Source organism: Coffea eugenioides, chromosome 2, assembly GCF_003713205.1.
Source record: "Coffea eugenioides isolate CCC68of chromosome 2, Ceug_1.0, whole genome shotgun sequence".
In the NCBI taxonomy this organism is placed as follows: domain Eukaryota; kingdom Viridiplantae; phylum Streptophyta; class Magnoliopsida; order Gentianales; family Rubiaceae; genus Coffea; species Coffea eugenioides.
This window is the reverse complement of record NC_040036.1, coordinates 283,779-299,629: the sequence shown is the minus strand read 5'-3', so window position 1 is coordinate 299,629 and position 15,851 is coordinate 283,779. Positions and strand designations below refer to the sequence as shown.

The window sequence follows — 15,851 nt, the reverse complement described above, 5'->3', positions numbered from 1 at the left end:
AACAGTTAACTGCTTTGCTCATAAAGCAAGAAAAAATTTTTTTTGTACAATATAACTTTTTTAATTAATCTTTTCTCCACTGACATTATATAATGAATGACCACTACATAAAATTTAAATTTAAAATTCAACTTTTACACACGTCATAAATCCAACGACGATAATTTATACACTGTACATATAAAATTTAACTTTTTTCATTGATTAAAAAACAAGATTAAGGAAGGATCATTATAACAAGACCCAAATATATATATATATATATTGCATTTTATATTGTACCTAAATAGAAAAAAAAAATTTTGAAAAAAACTTACAGCTCAAATTCCATGTAGGAACACCCATAAATAGAACATAGGAACCAAAAAAAAAAAAAAAGATACAAAAGAAAAATAAAAAAGAAAAAGAAACTCTGTCCAGAACAGCAGCACCGCCGGTATCTAAACCACCATAAGCGAACCAAAAAGGGATTTCTGCACAACTAGTCAGTCAAAGTGTTTTATACATTACACCTAACTGTAAATTGCCAATGACTAAAACGGCCTTATAATCAGCTATCAGTTCAAGCCCCCGTTCCTTCCCTCAATTACAATGCCTGGAGGAATTCAGAATCGTACAATGACATGCTCTAATCTAAATTAGAATCTAAATTACTCTACACTCGGCCAATGAAATCTTCAGCAGAAGCCTTTGTACTACCTGGAGAGGCTTGACAAACAAGGGAAAAAAATTTTCGCAACATGGTCACAAAATGGAGAAATACGGATCACTCAGCCTTTGATAAAAATGATTGTACGAAATGGCTCCAGGTGCCCAGACCCATGCAAAGCCTATATAAACCCACAAAGATTAACTTCCAAATCCGTCCGTGGTCAACTATGAGTCCACCATCTCATCTTGGATCTCATTTGGGGCAATCAGCCCAGGAATGGAAAGCATCCTTTGTCTCTCTCTCTCTCTCTGTAGAGCAGCTTCCTCAGCATAAAGATCCTTGTTATCCTGCAAAGAGATTACGCATTGGAAAATCAACTCTATCCACAACACCAAAAAACTTTCTAAAAATAAGTCAGTTTTATGAGGTATAAGATCCTTCCCCCTCTTTGCAATCAGATTCTCCCCCTACAACCAAATTATTTTTACCTCCTATTCTTCTTTTGTTCTGTTCTACCTAGTAGCCATCTTGAGTACATCAAAAAACAAATTAACGATAGAAATTATTGAGAACGACCATTATTTGCAACGTTTTCTTAACAGCACCACCAAACTCTTTCCCTTTAACAATCAAGCTATCACCACATGAATTAAATCTTTCCCATTCTGGTTTTCTCCCAGGCCAGAACAGTTGCAGAAGGGTGGAGAAATAAAGTGCCAATGGATAAAAACAAAAACAGAAGCCAAAGCAGGCAACAACCATAACCAATCTGTGATACCTGAGCTGAAAATTCTTTTGATTGCGCAAGAAAGTCTCTTGTGTTGTTTTTGAATGTGGGAAGGTCAGTCCTCGATTCAAAAAGCCCATTCACAAATTGAGCAACCTAAAACACACACACACACACGTCAAAACAGAAATAAGAAATGTACATTACACAGTGTTGAACAAATATCATTTTCATACCTCTGTCGCTGTCATGTTGGGAAACGATGTACTTAAGAGTTTAATTGTATACTCACGAACAAAGACTGCATTATTTGGATATGCATATGCAACTGAGGATGCATCCCACAGGGGTTCGGTCAATCCACTACTCTCTACCTGAAAATGTAACTAAAATCAGATAAGACATGCTCAGTTGTGAAGCTGGCGAGATTTGTAAAATGAGAAATTACCAGACAGAACAAATGCTGCAGTACTAGAACATGCAATTTGAATCCAGGTTTATGAAATGTGTCTGTCAGAACAGCAAAAATCTCTTGCTCAATCATCACAAAGTAGGTCCGGAAGAACTGATTACAGAATTCAGAAGCCTGCCAAGAAACAGACCAAAACCATGAGTACCACCATGGAACAAGCCATGGAAGATCAGATGGGTGAAAATTGCAGACCTGGAAGTTCTTGAGCATCTCTAACAAGAGATTTAATCCTGTTTCAGCGATGTTTCTTTCAGTATGCCGGAAAGCCCAAATGATGGAATCCATAACAAGTTTAAGTTGCTGAAGGAAATCATAGAAAACGCATTTAACACAAAATCTATCGGTAAGGAATATAAATTACAAAATAAGGACTTGTTACTTCAAATGTCATTTATAAGGATCGCATATCAGGATAAATGCACAAACCTCGCTTGACAACCGAATCAAAGCAGGGAAGCAGTGCGTAGCAATGGCACGAAGCAACGAAAAAAATTTTAGGCGATGTTCAGGATAATCTTCAAAATTCTTTGTGATCATCTGCAGTAAAACCACAAATTAAATAAACACAAAAAGAAGCAAATGGCTATCATAGATCTCGATAAGCACATGTTAACCACCATCAAGTGCTTGACATTAAAAATCAAATTCAACTACAGATACACCAAATACATACTAGAATTCCAAACATTAAACAGTCCATAATTATAAACTAAAACAAAAAGGTTCTGAAATCCTTCGTAATACTTTAACTAATACATAGTGAAATAGCAATTTTTCAGTACATACACAATGTTGTCGTTTTGGACCTACTTTCTCGCTACATCAACACAATAAGAGGTCAATAGATGATCAATAGAAAACCCAGCTGTACATAAGAAGCTGATAGGCAAAACTAATATTAATCACATATGAATGAAGTCTGTTAAGACCACATTTGCTTTGTAACATGCAAGGGACTACAAAATATGGCATGCATATCCTCATTTCCATTGTAGATATAACTTGATTATTTGGTTGCTACCATATGAATAAGCCCTAAATATATCATAGGTCAGCAAGGATTTAATAGTTTAACAAGGGTTAGCTTACTAACCTCCAACGTACACTGAAAAACAGCTTCAAATATTCGAGGAACATCTTCTATCATCGCACCCTTGTACCTAAACATCAGAAGATGCCAGTGCACATAAATATATAGAAAAACTTTTATTATAACATCTAAGACGAAGATCAATGACAGGAAGGGAAACACTAGTTGTATTTCACAGATTAACTGACTTTGTGGGGGGGGGGGGGGGGGAAACAAAACACATGCAAGGGGATTGTGTAGACTAATATGGGCCACTAGACTGGTATGGGCCAACTAAAAGCTATTTGTGTAGAGAGCAAGACGACCCTAAACAAACACAGCAAGTTAAACAATAACTAAAGATCCCACAACCAAAAACAGACAATACACTACTACTTGCAATATAAAATCAAGTACCATAGAACAAACCAACAAAGTCAGTATATGCCATCACATCATAGTACTCAGAATCAAAGAAAAAACAACTTAAATGAAGAGAGGAATAAAATATAAAGTTCAACTATCTGCAAAGAACAAGATCTGTGAAACATACTAGTTTATTATAGTAGCAAAACGAGAGAGAAATTCTGATTCTCTAGCATCAAGAAATTTAAAATTCAACTACCTTCAAAGAACAAGATCTAGGAAACATACTTGTTTATTATAGTGGCAAAAAGAGAGAGAACTTCTGATTCTCTAGCATCAGGCAAATTCCGGGCATAATCACCAAGAATTGGGTCCATCATCGGGGGCACAAATTGTTTTCCTATCTGTGGTTGATCTTCGGACTTATCTAAGAATGTCTCTATGAGTTTAAGCGTTTCCCGCTTTACCGAGCTGCACAGCAGGCCAAACAAAAATAAGAAAATAAAATGGAGTAGGAATATTAAATGAAAAGGCCAAAAAAAAAACTTACCGCAAGAGTTTCACTATGGATGTTCTATAAGCATATGGTCCTCCTTGCGCAAGGCTTGTGGATATAAGCTCACTATACATTCTGTTGTAAACACAAGTATCAACACAAACATCTCATAGCTTATTGAGCCATTAAGTAAAATTCAACGACAGAATGGTATGCAGGTAAGAATTGTACTATTACGATACCTGTACACATTAAGCATGTCCAGAAAGATAAGAGAAATCTGCGACAAGAAGTAGGTTCCAAGGGAACTGGCAACACTAGTATTTGTCTGCAAGTAACAAAAATTTCCACTAAAATAACAAATGTTTTTTCATCCAGACAAAGTGCAGTTCCCATCCACTGGTCCACATGACCCTACTATAAAAGCATGAGATACAATGAATATCAAAATATAGGGCTTCGGTGACAGTAAGGTAGAATTCAATGGTGATGGCACAGTGAAGGCTCATATCTGCTCAAATTTTGAAAAGACCAACTTCTCACAAGCAGATTCATCATCAGAAAACTAAACCACACTTGTATGTTTAACTTTTAAGTTGACAGCTGTGAAATTGTTATACTGATGATGAGGTCCCTTCAGCACACTTTATAGGCGTCTATCACTCATATTCTAGCAGCCTTACTTTGGGGTCAAATGGAAGGCCTTTAAATATACACATCATTTTTCAGAACTTTCCATAGCAAATCTCTTCTACTGCATCAAGAGGAAAACCTGTTCTAATTTGCATAGCGCTAGAGATTCAAATAAGGAAGACCACTCACATAGAAACCACATATATATGTTAAAATCCGTAGAGTCAACCGCTTGGTAATCCATTTCCTAAAGAACTAATGCTTTATAAATAACAACAAAAACAGCATATTCGAGCTTCACAAAGTCTACTGCACAACACCTGCAATATGTTGAGAACTGCCTTTATAATATCTTGATCTTTCAAGTAGTCCACACTTTGACGAGCTTGTCCAATAATTTCATTCCATCTCTGCATAAAACAACAGGGTCAAAAGCTTGAAACCCTTGGTACCGAGCATTCGCCATCAGTAAAACCCATTCCCATTCTAGAAACCAATAATATGGATCTTGCCTGATTAGGAAGCTCCATCAGCCGCTGCAAGTATTCATCCCTCTTCTGAGGGTCAGGTTCAGCTTGAATCATATGACCAACCTAAAGCAGTAACAAGGCAGCAAGTAATCAAATCTTTAACAAAACTAAAACTTCAAACAAATTGAAGTAGGATAACGCACTCTAAATGGACTTACAGATTCATAAAAGGTGTGAATCTGATGGGGCTGAAGATCAGCAATTGTTGTTGGAAGAGTAGTCAAAAGTTCAGAGACAAATGGTTCACTTTCTCCAAGCTAAAAATAAAGGAAAACCAAGAAGTATCAATTGTCATGGAACGAGGAAAAGAAGGGGAAGAAGAGAAGAGAGGGAGGGGGGGGCAGTACCAAAACCAGTCTTACCTGGAGGATAACAAATTTCCGCTTGCATTTCTGAACAATTTTAAGGAACGTGTCACAGGCCATGTCCTGTCAAAAGCCAGATAACTCCATTCAACAATAGTTACCAATGCACAGTATTACCATTGGAAAGCAACATTAAAAAAAAATTCAGGTTGAATCCAGACAACAAAAATTTCAAAAATGGAGCATGGTAACAGCTGCCTTCACACAAAGATAAGAATGTGTATGTAAGTAGAAACAAGCCAGCCTTTAAGACGCAGAATATAAGAAAGTCAGAACATTGCTGTCGAATTATCCCCAGCCTTCGCAGTTATCCAATAAATTGAATTTTCTCTTGAGATTATTTGGAGTAACCTTCAACACATTTCAAAATACATACCCATGTGGTTCAAAAACAAAAGTTTAGGAACCAAAAACAAAGAAAGCGAACTAATCTCTCTTCAAACTAGGCAAGAAAGCACTTGTTCAAGTCCAAACTAAGGGCTTCTTGTCCACAGTTTAAGATCAGCTGACTTGAGCTTTATTTCAAGCTAAATGCTGGTTTTCTAAACTTCTTCTGTCTTCAACTTTTATCTTATTTTAAGCCAAAGAAAAATTAAAACAAAATAATTTCTTCTAAACTGCTTTTCAGCTTTTACTTTCCAAAACAAATAAAACAAAAAAAAGGGTTTAAACATTTTCAACAGATATTTAATAGTTAACTTTTGCACAATCAGGTTGAACAAAGCAGCTGTAGAACACACGCCTGAGATTCCCCCACCAACTAAAGGCGCATGTAAAAGAATCTCACAGTACAATATCTAGATTGTTTAGCTAACAGCAATACCAACCACATCTGAAATACACAGATCATGCAAACAAACCTGAACTCCAGGATGTGTCTCGTGCATGAACTCAAACAACTTATTCACAACAGTTTTCAGAAACTTCCAATGAGCCCTCAGAAATCTTGGATACTGACCAACCACATACCTGGAATCAACAGGAATAACGATGAAGAAATTTATTAGGCTGACAACAGAAACATGACATTGAATGCACACAAGGAACATGTCAACGACACATACATAAAATGTAAAATGAAGAAGCGAGGCAAGAATTTACTCATCCAAGACAAGTAAAGGAGCCTAGTTCTAAAGTCAGAACAAAGGCAACTAACAAACTGCCATAGCATGCTAGGTAATGTTCACAAGAACCAAAATAAAAATAAATAAAAAGAAAATGCAGTTTCACATCTCACATTATATTACTTGCAATAACTGCTTTGTTGTCTTTGCCTTTTGTAATCTCACAAAGGTTTAACAAATCACGTATCACCATCACAAGAAATCTGTTTTCCTGTCACAGTTGATGCAAAAAAAAAGGTAAGAAAATGGTGAAAAAGAAAAAGAACTACAAAACTGAAAGTAATCCAAACACAAGGTCTCATTCTGAATAGAAAGAAGCCAGAAAATAGTCACTCAGCGAAGAAAGACTAACAAACAGGAAAAAAATATATAGCATAAAGCAATACACCTGTTCCTCCAACATTGATCCTGATATAGATCCTATTGCCCAGCACAAGGTATTTAGGTTGTTCCACGTCCAATCCTCACCATTCAGCTGTTTACTTAACTTCCTCAGCATCTGTTAACAAGATTCATCATACATGTCAACACCCTTTTTTTAAAAAAATTTTACATGTCAACTCCTTAAACAAATATAGAAGAAAATCATAATAACTATAGCAGTTTCGACAAGGAAAGATTTGAGCCCCATCATTCATTTATAACCCAGGCCAACAAAATTGATAAGAACCATAGGCGGCCACCACAAATTGCAAAAGAATGTTACACATAATGGATACGAGCTAACAGAATGCCATTTAGGAGCATAATTGGCAGCCAATTGTATCAGATTCAAAGTAATAAAACAACTTAGAAGCACTGTCGCATATGCAGAACGCTAATACCCATCATGTCCGTTAATTTCAAGTCCCAATCAATCCTCTAAAGAGTCGAAGCACACAACTTATGCTTTCATGCAAACTATCTTTTCCATACATAGGGTGGTCACTATGAGGATTTGCTATAGATATAACATAAGAATCTCTAGGTTGCCATAGACCTAACCACTTAATAACAACACAAGAAGAGTAAAACCAAACTATCTTAACAATCGAGGCATGGAAATTAAGATGCCAGAAGACTGCATGCAATGAATACCTGCTTTTCAGTGTCTTCATGATCCAGATGCGATAAGTATATCAAGGTTTCTCGCATGATCTGCAATATCAAACTTCATCAAATATTGCAGCATCGACATCGCAAGGGAACTTATAGACATCAAAAAAGCAAGGCAGGGGAACTTAGTGATCAAATATTGCAGCATCGACGTCGTAAGGGAACTTATAGACATCAACAAAGCAAGGCAGGGGAACTTAGCGCTTAGTGTAAATTTCCAGTTTCAACAGGTTAGTTGTTAGGCAAGAACAAACGAAAGCAACAAAATCATTTTCTTACTTATTCTATGAATAGAATGCTGAGAAAACACAGCATATAATAAGTTCAACTCCAAAGCCTGCAATTCAAAACTATTTCCTCCCATGGAAACACACAGGCACATCATATTCTGGTAAGATAAACAAGTAGAAGAATGCACATGCGCTTCAACATAAACTTGCAGGTCAATAATCAATACCAAACAAGGACATCGAATTCACCACTTGCTTAAGAACAAAGACACCCCAGATAACCATTAGCAGCAATATCTGGATACTCTCTGAGTTATATTATTGTTGATTCCATCATTTCTTTCACCTTTTGTGCAAATAAGAGCATTTAAGTCAATTAACTAGTAATTGGTCTTCTACCTTCACATAGAAAGATTACCATACGACTAAGCATATTGAGCCACTACAATTTCAACTGAAAGCCCTCAAATGGGGGCAAAAAGAGCGGAAGGATAAAAAGGAAAGGACTCCTAAACAAGAACAAGACCTTATATTGAACAAGGACATCATTATCCTTCATAGTTTCACGAACAATGTTCCCATTTTCATCTTCAACAATCAGAACTTCTTCAGGCTTAGCCATCCGTGAGATCATGAGCAATCTCAACTTTGACATCGGCTCAGCATAAAGCTGCCGTCTCTGCAGAAGCTGCGAGCCAAGGCCATCAACAAGACCCATTGGCATGTGCTAATGTGACCAAAAAAAAGGTCCATTGTCAGGAAAATATCAATCAAGAGTATGTAAAGATCATTCAAGGTTTTCACCAATGTGTTAGTAGAAACAGCCAACAGGCAATGATGACTAAGAATCAAGGGTCCATTTTGATGGAATCTTTTGGTGTTGTTATTAGAAAAAAATTTAATATAGCTACTTTATTGAAAAAAGTGTGTGAGATCAAAAGGTGGTCCCAGAACTTGTTATTATAAAATAGACTTTTGAGAAACAATCCAAAAAAATGGAGTCAATAGTGGAAAGAAATAATCTATAAAACCTGCAGGCCAATCATTGCTGTGGCTGCAGCATTCTCCGAATTATGGTGTGCCTCAAACAGCTCCAAGACCAAGGAGTTCCAATAGTCGAGACAAACCTGTGTAGTCATGCCAAAACAATGATATACAATCAGAAATGACAGTGCTGAATGCTTACTAAAATTGTAACACAGCTATACACATACCTTAAAAACCTCAGTGTCATCAACATATGAGATGTTAATGAGATACTCTAGTCCCATCAACAGGGTATTAACATTCTCTGGGGCAGATTCCAGCACCCGTATGTGAGACTGCCAAAAATTAATCCCATTAGCACAGCTGCCAAACAAAACTTTGCCACAACACGTCTCCATCAGTCCCGTGACCAACATATATTTGTTACACAAAATGGTATTAATAGGATTCTATCAGAGTATGTAGTATGCATTCCTGAAGATCAATTTCTTAAAGTTACTATTGTACTCTCACTCTAATGTAGAACCAATTTATCCATGACAGCTTTTTTCTACCAGACTCAGAAAAGAATTTACATGTATATATGGATGTACATATGGGAAGCACGAAATAGACAGCTTTTAGCTATGGACACCCCAAAGCTGCTTGATGCTGGCAATTTGTTCACCAAAAGGGAGGAGAAAGTAAAGTCACTCCATATCTAAATAAACAAACTTGCTGATAACCTATCAAACTGCTATATCAAAAGTCAAAAGAAGTAATCAGTATCATGTAATCCACAGATGCAGCTTAACCACAAATGTAAAGTTGATCAAATCAATACTGCTTCAGCTGCAAAAGGTAAATCTAAAGGTTTATACTCCTAATTAATCCCAGAAAAATTGTTAATTCCTAATTCTTTGATTTTGCAAAGCTTTAATTTCAATCCATTAAACAGTTCTTTCACCTCAGATAATTAAAGCAACTTCCTGGCCGCGTAGCACATACAATCAGACATATCACCAGCATACAAGTGGCTTGACCACAAAGAAAAGAAACTTGCCTTGAAAAAAGATGTGAAAAACAACGCTAAATTCTGGATAAATGCCTGAAGAGGAAAAGAAGAGAGTCAGCTTGATAGATGTTGAACAAGTTTTAAGACAAAGATAGACAAAGAAGATAAATCCACCTGCTCCTCACTGCTACCATTGGCATAAGCTTCAGGTATATTTGTGGTGAGTGGGAGTATGGCCTGAATACAACAAAGATATTTGGAATCAGCATATAAATAGAAGAACACATGTTCATGCCCAAGCTCTACTACAATTGAGGACAAAATTATGCAGAACAAGCACAAATTGAATATGACATCCCACCAAAGTTGCTCCAATAACCTCAAATTCAACTTAAGCACTAGACCTGCAATTGCATGATGAATACGTTGTACATCTTAACATATTGAACGTTGTAGAAATCCCCAAAATTTAGAGCGGCAACCTGCAAAACATCAAAATTGCATCAAGCATCGACTCATTCAGGATGCTATCAGGAATTCCTACCATGGAGACCTGAAAAAGATTACCTCAGTCAAACATTGGAGGGTGAGATTACGGTACGCGGGAACAGGAAAAAATTTAAGAAGTGTTTCGAGCTGCAAGTTAAAAAATACAAGGAACTTCAGAGCCATCCAACTATAATGGAGTAAATGACAGCCAAGTTTCTACAGAAAGGAACTAGCACGGTAAATGACAGCCAACTTTCTATGGAAAGGAACTAGCATGGTAAATGACAGACAAGTTTCTACGGAAAGGAATAAGCAAGAAGGACATCCATGCTGAAATCAATATCATGCTGCAAACATCCAATAGTCCCTCCACTGACAACTCCAGGAAAGCAATGTACAAACCAGTGGAGATTCAAAAATGTAGCCCAGAGGAATCCATGAAAGGAAAGCATGCAGTGTGGCCAGTGTAGCCCTGATGAGCTCAGTTCTCTGAGATGCTGATAGTACATATAAGCATAACTCATGAATGAGTTGAAACTCGCTGAAACAAACGCAGAAAACATGTTATAAATGTTAATCATCAAGATACAATACATTCCAATCCATGTACGGAGTACATCAAAATACAATATATTCAAATCCATTAATGAAGTACAACAAGATAAGAGGAACACGACAATAAATCAAGATATAAGTCATGTATAATTAAGGATGATTTCGGCAATAATCATCAGATGCAGCCCAAATAAGAAAGATAAAACTACTAAAGGAAAAGCAAATTATGAATAATCCAAGAAAAATGCCCCAGTTTTAAGGATGATACTTGTGAATTTTTTTCCTAATACAAAATTCTTTTTCTTTATTAATTCGAGATGTGAACCATACTCATCCATGCATCTCAAATCAAATTATTAAAAAGATATATCTAGAAAGCAATACCAGGGAGATCATTCAAATGTTTTAAGGGATGCTCTCAATACATGAACTGGGATCTTACCCATAGCATCATCACAAAATTAGCTACATAACATAACCAATCAACAGAGATGAATGCCTAAAGCAATGGATCTACAAGATCAAAGAAAAAAATTGCCATTGCACGTTATAAGACCCAAAACGTAACCTAATCCAACATAAAATACCTGTTTAACGATTGTTTGAGCTCTTTAATCTTGAGTTGAGTCATTTCACCCCTTGAGAAATCAAACACCTCTTCACTTAAAAGCTGAAAATAAACCCCACATTAACCAAGTGAGCCTACTACCATATTTCAAGAAGAAATAGGGATTATGTGACTAACTTTCAATATAGCCATGCAATTTTCACAAATAGTTTCACTTGTTTTCGCTGCAGCCACTAAATCAGGAATGAAACTTCGCCACCTAGCTGGCCATTCATGCTTTAAAATCTGTCAATTCAGATGAAGCATGCTATCAAGATTACATAGTAAAAAATAATCTGAGGCTACAGATCGAAGGAGGAACAACTATTCAGCCTACAAATGATTGGAGGAAGCAAAGCAAAGTTACCTGAACCAATATAATGTTTAATTTGTTGACGTAAAGTCTTTCACGACGAAAAGAAGCTTCATCACTTGACAGCTGGCAAAAAATGCAAGCAGAATAAGTAATATATTAAGAGTAAGTGCATGGGAAACAGAAAAGACAACTGAAGTATCACCTTTACAATAACTTCAGAGATATAGTTTTTCATCCCATCTCGTTGTTCAACAGGCAATGCATTCCATCTATATTTGATGACACCTTCTAGAACCTGCACATGGAAACACCATAAATGCTCCTCCACATACAGTGCACATGGGAAAGATAGAGTCAAAGCACAACTACTTCATACAAAACAACATTCCAACATAAATACACGATAACAGATTAATTATCAACAGAGGATGAACAATTGTAGAAAAGAAGATTGCTAGAGAAGAATCCTACTGTGCTCTTCACTGTCAGCACCAGCTGTCACAAATCCAGTGCAACATCGAAGCAAGAAACACGAGACCAATGTTAAAAAAGGAAGAGTGTCCTTATTGCCATTAGAACTAGAGAAAGAAAGAGGGAGAACCATCCTTGGGATGCTTTCAATGCCTAACCACCATTCATAATAAGCTCATTTCAGACACGAACCAACAAATGTTCCCAAGCAAAAGCACACAACTATCAGTTGCAGTTTAAAGATAAATTTTCCTCATAAGTACCAATTTAGTAGCAAAAATATCTCTAGCTCCTAATAGCTAAGTTTAATAACCAAGTTCAAAATAAAAAAAGTTGACAGAAGCACCGAAAAAATCAAGCTTTTTTAATTAATGCAACATTTCAAATGCCGAGAATAAGCCATTGACAGGAGACTCTAAACAAGAACCTCCATACACTTTAAAACAGTATGCAACTGACCTGTAAAGCAAAAAATTTGGTATTCAAGTTCTGGGTATTTGATAGAATGTGAACCACTTGAAGCCACATATCTGGATTATTTTGCAAGTCCCGCAAAATATGATCCGCAGCAGTTCTCTGCAGCACACAATTGAAAAAGATACATCGATAAACTAAGTGTAAATCCACTGTGGTTGTTAATGAAACACCCAATATTCAGAAAGTATATACCGAAATAAAATAAATTTGCAGCCCATCTATATTGCTGGAATATAAAACAAAATAAATAAAAAAAATCATTAGAGGGCAAGTACAGAAAAGCTGAAAATATAGATGAGCTATTTTCAAGTGCAAAGTTCAGCTCCAAAGTCAAGTGCAAAGCCTCTTTCAAGTCTGAAAAGCAGGCAAACTCTTTCCATCGTAGTCAAGAACAGCAGAAATTGTACTTCATGAACTCACTCTCCCATGGCAAGATATTGAACCTTAATGGCATCAAAGGAATGAGTTGTTCTCAAACCTAACAAGTCAATATTCCACCAAAAGGAATGACCCTGCATCTAGGAACCTATATCCTCCACCAATCTCTTGTTACCTTCAATTTCTTTATCCTCTTCATACTGCCAGTTTGTTCTTACCTTTGCGTCACCATATTTTCCTTCAGTTTCCATTGGTTAGGTTACTCCCACCACACTCAGTTTACATTTGACCCAGCTTCATACTCAGTTTACATTTGACCCAGCTTCTTTTCAAACCAGTCACTAATCTGTGCACGTTTTTCAACAGAATGACATGTCTATGACAACCATGAGCCTTTTTAACCTCATCCACACAGAATCATCAGGAATGGCTAACAATAGGTGCAAGATATGGTGCAACATAGAAATGATGTCCAATATGTGTGCATAAATTGACCATTTTACATAAATTCTACAAATATGATGAAGATTCCATCATTTTCAGCAATGCAAAAGTGCTAAGGTAAATTAAATCCTATAGTTGCTGAACAAACTTAATTCCCCCCCCCCCTCTTAAAGTTTCTATTGTGGAAAGAAAAAGGGGTGCCATGTGTGTAGGGAGGGCAACTGTAACTCTGGATAACAGAGCCTCCTGGAGACCCAAAACTTCTAGAGCAAGGTTACAAGAGAGAAAAAAAATCCCTTTGAGGCATCCTGTTGGGCATCTTTTGTTTAAACTCTAAAGGGCACCCTCCTGTAACCTCAGCTAAGTGCCTTGCTCACAAGAGGTCAAACTAAACTCAGGCACTATACATATTATTACAAGAATTATCTGCATGGATAAATTTCACCACACTTAGTTGCAAATATCCTGCAAAGTTTACTTCTTTTAGGAAAATGCGCCACAAACCTGTTAGGTGTAAGTCAGATTCACATATCAAAAAGCAAATAAACAATTAAGAAAGTGGTACAAGTGAAACCCTGCTTTAAGCTTCCTCTGGTACTCAGAAACTCATCAAACCTAAAGCAGCATTTTCACACCTAAGGATACATGGTCAGTCAAGATGATTCAAAGTTCATTAGAAACTTTGCATTTTCAATACTTAGGACGAGAACAAACAGAATTGAAGATTAAAAGTGTGGGAAAAAAGGGAATTTTCAAAAGTCCAAGGTCGACTTGACAAGATTTAAAACAAAATGATATCCCAAACTCCGAACTAGAGCGCACTTTCATGTGAATTTGTGGAGAACGTTAACTTAAATGGGAAGGGCGTGCATGCACGAAGACATTTAATGGATCCACCAAATATCCCGTGCAACGCCCAGGGGGAAAAAATGGAAGATGAGAGAAAAGTGAAGCTTTGGATTGTAGAAATTGAAACTATGAGCAGACCAGTTCCCCCGGTCTTAATCTTTCAGGAAACAGAAACCAGAGAAAGAGGTGCAGTAAAGGAGAGCAGGAGGAGGTTAGTCCTATCTTCCGAGAAATTTACAATTGAGGTCATGACTTTGCTTGCATTGGTAGCAAGTGGACATGCTTTAACCATAGCAATAAGAAACAGGCAAGTAGAGAATCGCAGGAAAAGACAAGAAAAAGCAGGGAACAGGAGAGTGTGATGAACATGAACATGAACATGAACATGAATATGAATATAATGGGATGCATACTAATACAAGAGTAGTAGACAAGTGTATAGGAAGGAGGAGAGAAAATAGAACTGGGAAAAGAGGAAAAAGAAAAAAGGCCAGACCTCTTCTTTAGATCCGGTGCCATAGAAGGCGGCAACAGTGGCGTCGAGTAAGGAAACATCAATCGGCTGAGACAAATCCCTAAGCTTGTCGGCGGCGGCCATTGAGCGGAGATCAGAAGGGGGTGATAAACCCTAGAAATTAGAAATTAGAATAGGCGGGGGAATAGTAGGCAGCAAAACCCTAGGGTGGAGAGTGTGGAGGTGGAGCAAAACCCTAGTTTAAGAATCGAGAGGGGGGCGCCTGTGAAAAAGAAAGGAAGAGAAAGATAAACAGAGACACGAAATAGGTACAGGACGGCGACGGTTCTAGAAAAAACACACACACTGGCACTTAAAAAGACAGCTTCAAATTGAAGCAGACACAAATAGAGAGAGAAACTTTGAAATTTGTTTAGGCCCTTCCCTCCTCTTTCTCTTTACGGCTTGTTTTTTTATTATTCACATAATAATATAAATGTATACATGTATGTACGCTTTATCGTCAAAGGGCCGGTAGTACCACTTCAACTAATCCATACCCAGTCACTCACTGGTGTCGTCCATTTCATTTCATTTTATGTACTTTATTTTATTTTAATTTTTTTTGTGCATTTATGTATTCATTTATTTTACCTCCTTTTTTTGGGTCAGGAAAAAAGAGAATTTATTTTACTTTTTTTGAGCATTTGTATTAATATTTTTCTTTTCTTTTTAAATTAATTACTTAGTAATCCGTTTTACTTGCGTAGCCTTCCTCTGGGTAGGAGTAAATATTATTATTATTTTTTCCCCGCGCCAGCAGTTACTTGTAAAATATAGTAAACGTTAAAAAAAAAAATTAAAAATTAAAAATTTTGGGCGGAGAGTTGTGCTGGTTGCTCTTCTTGCCAGTGGTGGCGGTTGGGTTGTAAAATTGTAATGCGGTGGTTTGGCAGAGAAAAGAACATGGTACGAGTCTCCTCCTCCTTTGGTGGTTGACCGGTCGTTCCTTTTTTTCCCTTTTTTTTTTCCCCTTTTGTCAAGTCGAGACCATGATGGTCTTTATCTCCC

At 36.8% G+C, this 15,851-nt stretch overlaps 1 protein-coding gene across 1 annotated transcript; it reads right to left on the bottom strand.

Annotated features, from left to right (window-relative positions):
* Window positions 1-413: 413 nt before the first annotated feature.
* Window positions 414-15,141, bottom strand: LOC113760955 (protein EXPORTIN 1A). The gene is made up of 32 exons (XM_027303720.1): window positions 14,823-15,141; window positions 12,638-12,754; window positions 11,910-12,002; window positions 11,759-11,830; window positions 11,530-11,637; window positions 11,372-11,454; window positions 10,632-10,770; window positions 10,308-10,376; window positions 10,145-10,222; window positions 9,915-9,977; window positions 9,789-9,833; window positions 8,974-9,081; window positions 8,791-8,886; window positions 8,286-8,486; window positions 7,512-7,571; window positions 6,823-6,933; window positions 6,548-6,645; window positions 6,171-6,279; window positions 5,308-5,373; window positions 5,104-5,202; window positions 4,928-5,008; window positions 4,736-4,825; window positions 4,025-4,110; window positions 3,837-3,917; window positions 3,575-3,757; window positions 2,945-3,011; window positions 2,278-2,388; window positions 2,044-2,151; window positions 1,828-1,965; window positions 1,616-1,753; window positions 1,431-1,535; window positions 414-999 (listed from the first exon to the last, which is right to left on the bottom strand). The coding sequence occupies exons 1-32, from the start codon at window positions 14,922-14,924 to the stop codon at window positions 877-879; spliced, it is 3,228 nt and encodes a 1,075-aa protein (XP_027159521.1). The 5' UTR covers window positions 14,925-15,141; the 3' UTR covers window positions 414-876.
* Between the last annotated feature and the right edge of the window lie 710 nt (window positions 15,142-15,851).

Bases quoted from the DNA above. Each gene is read 5' to 3' on its own strand.
- LOC113760955 (XM_027303720.1), bottom strand. From the start codon at position 14,924: ATGGCCGCCGCCGACAAGCTTAGGGATTTGTCTCAGCCGATTGATGTT. The intron at 6,280-6,547 runs GTGAGATGTGAA...TGTTGATTCCAG, and splicing joins GTTATTGCAAGTAATATAAT to GTATGTGGTTGGTCAGTATC. The intron at 5,374-6,170 runs GTTTGTTTGCAT...GGCTTTTGACAG, and splicing joins AGACACATCCTGGAGTTCAG to GACATGGCCTGTGACACGTT.